Raw genomic sequence first — 7,662 nt, forward strand, 5'->3', positions numbered from 1 at the left:
TTCGCTCTGACCGTAACTTAGGTACAAGCTGGCTCATTGGATTCCACACTCTCTCCTTTTTCTATTGTGGATCACGGATTTGTATTTTAAACCACCTCGGATATTATATCCTCTTGAAAATGAGAGTCGAGAACGCGAAATGGACATTCACAGTGACTTTTATCTCCACGACAATACATTGGTGAAGCACTTTAGCTACGGAGCTAACGTGATAGCATCGGGCTTAACTGCAGATAGAAACAAAATAAATAAACCCCTGACTGGAAGGATAGACAGAAAATCAACAATACTATTAAACCATGGACCTGTAACTACACGGTTAATGCTTTCCAGCCTGGCAAAGCTTAACAATGCTGTTGCTAACGATGCCATTGAAGCTAACTTAGCAACGGGACCTCACAGAGCTATGCTAAAAACATTACCTATCCACCTACGCCAGCCAGCCCTCATCTGCTCATCAACACCCATGCTCACCTGCGTTCCAGCGATCGACGGAGCAATGAAGGACTTCACCCGATCAGCGATGCGGTCGGCGGCTAGCGTCGGATAGCGCGTCTGCTATCCAAGTCAAAGTCCTCCTGGTTGTGTTGCTGCAGCCAGCCGCTAATACACCAATCCCACCTACAACTTTCTTCTTTGCAGTCTTCATTGATCATTAAACAAATTGCAAAAGATTCACCAACACAGATGTCCAGAATACTGTGGAATTTTGCGATGAAAACAGAGCTTTTTGTATTGGATACAATGTGTCCGAATACTTCCGTTTCAACCATTGACGTCACGCCCATATGTCATCACCAGTGGCGTGCAGTCACTAGAGGCAGGGGAGGCACGGCCTCACCTGCCATCATGGAAAGAAAAAAAAAAGTAAAAAGAAAAAATTTTTATTAAATTGTTACATGTATCCAGTGATTATACTAAAGTTGTTTTCCATTTAACTTCACCAGTTTTAGATTATTTTTATTTTTATTTTCACATTTGCCGTTCAAATACTGAGAAGAGACGGTGCGGTGATCAGCAGCCAGTTGAGGCACGTCACTGATTTGTGCCTCAACATGGATTGTGCGCAATGACTCGGCTAACTGCTGGCCTGCTGTGCAGTGAGACTGTATTGCTATATGAATTATATTATACATTTCCATAGTTTAGTTAGCTGAGGTATATAATGTACAGTGTATTTTGTCAACAACTGTATGTGTGTAACGTATTTATTGTGCTGAGCGATCATAAAACTGGAGGCTCGTCTCATAACCCCGCCTCCTGGTACCAAGCTCCTCCGCCGCAGAATGCACCGCCCGACGGGAGCGCCACACCAACCAAAGCCCACACCCAAACCCTCCACGTGCAAGACCGAATCCACCCAAAAAAAGTCACTTAACAAGAAGCCAAAAAGTGCAAAAACAACAATGCTAGCGCGGCGCGCCGGAGGAGCCGTGAACAGGGACACAACATTAGGTACACCTGCACTGCAGCGCGGATTTCATATTTCATTCATTCACAACTCTTCCAACACAAACACCACTGCTCCCGCACTTATAAGTAAAGGTAAGACCATAATAACGTTTTTTTTATTAAATGTGCTTTTTTGTGTGCTACAGTTTGTAAGTGTAAAGTTAAAGTTAAGTATACCAATGATTGTCACACACATACTAGGTGTGGTGAAATTTGTCCTCTGCATTTGACCCATCCCTTGTTCACCCCTTGGGAGGTGAGGGGAGCAGTGGGCAGCAGCGGCGCCGCGCCCGGGAATAATTTTTGGTGATTTAACCCCCAATTCCAACCCTTGATGCTGAGTGCCAAGCAGGGAAGAATGCTGGTATGAGCTTTTAAACATAACCCGTTAACTGCTGCCAATCAAATGGTGAATAAGATACTCTTTAGGGTTCATATGTTTGTAAATCTGACTGTGATGAAGTCAGTGCCTCACCTGACATTAACCTCACCGCACGCCACTGGTCATCACACATAGACGTTTTCAACCGGAAGTTTCGCGGGAAATTTAAAATTGCACTTTATAAGTTAACCCGGCCGTATTGGCAATGTTAAGATTTCATCATTGATATATAAACTATCAGACTACGTGGTCGGTAGTTGTGGGTTTCAGTAGGCCTTTAATTAGGCTTGGAGACTTTTTCTACATACATTTGTGAAAGAATGGGCCTCTCTCAGGAGCTCAGTGATTTCCAGCGTGGAACTGTTATAGGATGCCACCTGTGCAACAAATCCAGTCGTGAAATGTCCTCGCTCCTAAATATTCCAAAGTCAACTGTCGACTTTTATTATAAAGTGGTAGGCCACATAAACTGACAGAGGGCTCAGTGGAGGAATTATGGTGTGGGGTTGTTTTTCAGGAGTTGGGCTTTGCCCCTTACTTCATGTGAAAGGAACTTTGAATGCTCCAGGATACCAAAACATTTTGGACAATTCCATGCTCCCAACCTTATGGGAACAGTTTGGAGTGGGCCCGTTCCTCTTCCGACATGACTGTGCACCAGTGCACAAAGCAAGGTCCATAAAGACATGGATGACAGAGTCTGGTGTGAATGAACTTGACTGGCCTGCACAGAGTCCTGACCTGAACACGATAGAACTCCTTTGGGATGAATTAGAACGGAGACTGAGAGCCAGGCCTTTTCGACCAACATCAGTTTGTGACCTCACCGATGCGCTTTTGGAAGAATGGTGGAAAATTCCTGTAAACACACCGCAACCTTGTGGACAGCCTTCCAATAAGAGTTGAAGCTGTAATAGCTGCAAAAGGTGGACTGACATCATATTGAACCTTATGGGTTAGGAATGGGATGGCACTTCAAGTTCATATGTGAGTCAAGGCAGGTGGCCAAATACTTTTGGCAACATAGTGTATTTGCTTTCTGTGTTATTACAAAAACAATGCCACTTATTGGATTTGTGCTGCAGGTGCAAAACATAAATAAATAATTGTGATAAAAGTCAGGAGCTGATGTGGGTGGATACAGTACTCTTCTAGGTTAATCTATCCATGTAATATTTTAGTATTTCTCTGCTTGTTTAGCTGAATGACCCACGAACACGCAACATTAGTCATCACTGCACACAAGGTGAAATTAAAAAAAAAAAAGTTTGTCAATGTCTTAATAGTTTTAAAGAGTATAGTTTACAGCAGAGGTGTCCAAAGTGCGACCCATGGGCCATTTGCGTCTCACAGCTAATTTTTTTATGGCCCACAACACCCTCCATCCATCCATTTTCTACTGCTTGTCCCTTTTGGGGTCACGGGGGGTGCTGGAGCTGCATACGGGCGGAAGGCGGGGTGCACCCTGTACAAGTCGCCACCTCATCACAGGGCCAACACAGATAGATTAAAGGACTTAAAGGACTCCAAGGACATTAAAGGACTCCAAGAACATCACAGGACTTCATCAAAGGCCCTCTCTATCCGAGAGGAGGATGTACGCCGGCAGTTCTTGAAGCTGAACACGCGGAAGGCCCCGGGCCGGATGGTTCTTCCCCCTCCACCTTGACACACTGTGCGGATCAGCTGGCTCCTGTCTTCACTGACATTTTTAACACCTCTCTGGAGCTATGCCGCGTGCCGTCCTGCTTCAAAACCTCCACCATCGTCCCTGTCCCCAAGAAAGCACGGATCACAGGACTTAATGACTACAGGCCGGTTGCGCTGACGTCTGTGGTCATGAAGTCCTTTGAGCGCTTGGTCCTGCCCCACCTCAAGGACATCACCTTCCCCCTCCTGGACCCACTGCAGTTCGCCTACAGAGCCAACAGGTCTGTGGATGATGCAGTGAACCTGGCCCTCCACTTCATCTTGGAGCATCTGGACTCCCCAGGAACCTATGCCAGGATCCTATTTGTGGACTTCAGCTCTGCCTTCAACACCATCCTCCCTGGACTGCTACGAGACAGGCTCTACCAGCTCAGCGTGCCCGACTCTCTCTGCAGTTGGATCAATGACTTCCTGACGGACAGAAGACAGCACGTGCGGCTGGGGAAGATTGTCTCGGACAGTCGAACCACGAACACTGGTACTCCTCAGGGCTGTGTACTTTCCCCCTGGCTCTTCTCCCTGTATACAAACTGCTGCACCTCCAGTCACCAATCCGTAAAGCTGCTCAAGTTTGCGGACGACACTACTCTCATCGGGCTCATCTCGGATGGCGACGAGTCCGCCTACAGGCGAGAGGTGGACCGGCTGGCGTCCTGGTACAGCCTCAACAACCTGGAGCTGAACGCCCAGAAAACAGTGGAGATAATCTTGGATTTAAGGAAAGTCAAAGCCCCACCATCCTCCCTCATCCTGATTGACTCTCCCACCCCTGTCTCCATTGTGGACTCCATCCGTTTCTTGGGCACCACCATCAACCAGGACCTCAAGTGGGAGCCGACCATCAGCTCCCTCATCAAGAAGGCCCAGCAGAGGATGTACTTCCTGCGGCAGCTGAAGAAACTGAAGGTGCCGACCGAGATGCTGGTGCAGTTCTACTCAGCCATCATCGAGTCCATCCTCACCGTTGCCATCACTGTGTGGTTCCCTGGCGCCACAGTCCGGGACAAGCATCGACTGCAGCGCATTGTACGTGCTGCTGAGAAGGTGATTGGCTGCAAACTCCCATCCCTCCAGGACCTGTTCTCCTCCAGGACCAGGAGGCGTGTGGGTCGGATCACAGCTGACTCTTCTCACCCTGGACACAAACTATCCTCCCCTTTCCCCTCAGGCAGGAGACTACGGTCCATCCAGACCTACACCTCCCGCCACCTGAACAGTTTTCCCCCTCGGCCATCAGGCACATGAACAATAACAAGATCTAATAGCTCAGTTACAGCTCATGTTATTACCTATTATGTGTTATATGTGGGGCAACATGGTGGTACAGGGGTTAGTGCATGTGCCTCACAATATGAAGGTCCTGAGTAGTCCTGGGTTCGATCCTGCGCTCGGGAACTTTCTGTGTGGCGTTTGCATGTTCTCCCCGTGACTGCGTGGGTTCCCTCCGGGTACTCCGGCTTCCTTCCCACCTCCAAAAACATGCACCTGGGGATAGGTTGATTGGCAACACTAAATTGTCCCTAATGTGTGAATGTGAGTGGGAATTTTGTCTGTCTATCTGTGTTGGCCCTGTGATGAGGTGGCGACTTGTCCAGGGTGTACCCCGCCTTCCGCCCGAATGCAGCTGAGATAGGCGCCAGCACCCCCCGCGATCCCAAAAAAGGGACAAGTGGTAGAAAATGGATGTATGGATGGATGTTACATGTGTTTTATGTTGCACGATTGCGCCAAGTAAAATTCCTAGTTTGTGAACCCATTCTCAAACAATGGCAATACAAACTCTTCTTCTTCTGAGACATACAACATTCACACTCACATTCACACACTAACATTTTCAAAAATAATATTACAAAAAAAGCATAAAAAATGTAATAAAAGCGCAAACAGGTGTAATGTAAATATAAAATGTTGCAATATTGACACTAGTAACACACAATTGCTGTGTAGGCAGTTGTTTTTACTTTAAAACTGGCATTACTCATAAAAAATAATAAAATCAATCATCTGAAGTTGATCTAGAGATGTAAGCATTGAAAGGAAAGATAATATACTGTATATTGATATATTACTTATTTTTAACAGTTTTATAAGTGGGGGCCTTTTGGATTGTCGTGACCTTTAGTCCGATGTGTGTTTCTTATCTCATTGCTAAAAAAAATACTAATAAATCAAAAACAATGTTGTTATGAATGTTTTTTATTTAGGGCTTCAATTACATCAAACACTCCACTTTGAACATTTTCATTAAGCATTAAAAAAACCGTTATGTCAACGGATTGATCTGAAGTTGGTCCATAGATATTTAAGTCTTGAAAGTGAAAAAAAAAGTGCAATATTGGTCATTAAGATGTCAGAAGTATACATTTATGATAAATGGGTTATACTTGTATAGCGCTTTTATACCTTCAAGGTATTCAAAGCGCTTTGACACTATTTCCACATTCACCCATTCACACACACATTCACACACTGATGGCGGGAGCTGCCATGCAAGGCCCGAACCACGACCTATCAGGAGCATGGGTGAAGTGTCTTGCTCAAGAACACAACGGATGTGACTAGGATGGCGGAAGCCGGGGATCGAACCAGGAACCCTCAGATTGCTGGCACAGCCGCTCTACCAACCAAACCACGTCGTCCCCAATTTATACTACTAAAAAGGGTACAAGGTGATGTAAAGTAAAAATATGTACAACACTAAGCGTACCTGCTGTATTAAAAATGTGTTTTGCTTTCAAATAGGGCATATTGATGGCATTATAATTATATTTAAAGGGGACCTTACTATGCAAAATCAACTTTTCTAATCTATTGGTACCTGTTTTTTGTATATTTGCAATCTGCAATTTAAAATCAAACCATGGAGGCATGGTGGAGATATTTATAAAACAGTCTTGCATACCTTCATGCTTTCTCCAAACAAGCCATCAGGAATTTGCAAAAATTGTGACGTTTTTCTTAAATGTGACGTCAACAGATTATCCAAATATGGCAAAGTTTTCCCCGAAGTGCTTTGCGCGATTTAGCCAGTGACTGCGTTTCCATGCACTAAATTAGTCTGATTTTTCAAATAGTTCAACTGTAAAGAAGCATTTTAAAACCCATGGACATACCTTAATCTGAACATGTTTGGCTTTTGAAAAACCGGACTAACACACCTATATTACGCGCTTGAAAACCTGATCTCTCAAGTGGGCCTGGGCTGCCAGAGAGCACCCTTCCTTTTGAGCTAGGCTGTAAGGAGCCACAGATTCCTTGTTTTGGTATAACATAAAAGGTGGTACATTAATCCGCGCTAAAAGGAAATAAGCGCGTAATGTCACACAATACTGAAATCAATATAGTGAAAGCTTACCTTGGCTGTAGGCTAAGCGCTCCATGCTCTCGCTGTGAGTGATGCCCCATCGATGGAGGCTCTGAGGGGAGTACATGGCCAGCGACAGCCTCCTTAAGTTCCTCGATCGTTAGTCAGGCTTACTGTGAAGTCTCTAAATAGAGAAAGATGTGTGTTCTTAGCCCTGCAATGCAACACATACGTGATATACACTGAACTTGTAAAAAATCTAATCAATGTTTATCTTTGAACTGAAACTTTAGAAATTGTCCAGTCCCCTCATTTTATGAAAGTTAACCCACCCAGTGATAGCATTAAGTCCCCCTTACAATACACAATATGGCTGCAGGCATCAGTAAACAATGATATGCTCTTTTCCCCCCTCGGTTGCATTGACTCTCTATAATGTGCAGCTTAGCTCTCTCTCCCATTCTGCCTCTCTCTCACTCTAATAGTTTATGGCTGACCAGGGATCATATGACGGGTTTACTTTTACTTGCAGATCCTTGCTGATTGACTGTGTTATATGTCCCTGCAAAGAAAAAAAACATGGCTCATGGCTTGATATTGCCTACCACTACTCCCTCACACTGGCTTTAAATCATCAGCATGTTGGGTAAGTGCAACATTGTAACTGTATTTTGCCTGGTCTGCAACACAAGATTCAGTAGTGTGGGAGCTCTGCAAGGACTTTCCATGTTATGCCTTTGGGTGATAACAGTAAATTTGATATGTGTATTTGGACATTAATACAACATTTGAGTTAAATTCACAAGCTAAGCAA

At 44.9% G+C, this 7,662-nt stretch overlaps 1 protein-coding gene across 1 annotated transcript in view; it reads right to left on the reverse strand.

Annotated features, from left to right (window-relative positions):
• Positions 1-7,032, reverse strand: part of rufy2 (RUN and FYVE domain containing 2) — a 51,334-nt gene extending 44,302 nt beyond the window's left edge. The window contains exon 1 of the mRNA XM_062026063.1: positions 6,900-7,032. Within this exon, the coding sequence (XP_061882047.1) occupies positions 6,900-6,975 (76 nt within the window). The 5' untranslated portion in view covers positions 6,976-7,032. The remainder of the gene's footprint in view (positions 1-6,899) is intronic.
• Positions 7,033-7,662: the final 630 nt, after the last annotated feature.

This window comes from Entelurus aequoreus, linkage group LG02, assembly GCF_033978785.1.
Source record: "Entelurus aequoreus isolate RoL-2023_Sb linkage group LG02, RoL_Eaeq_v1.1, whole genome shotgun sequence".
Classification (NCBI taxonomy): domain Eukaryota; kingdom Metazoa; phylum Chordata; class Actinopteri; order Syngnathiformes; family Syngnathidae; genus Entelurus; species Entelurus aequoreus.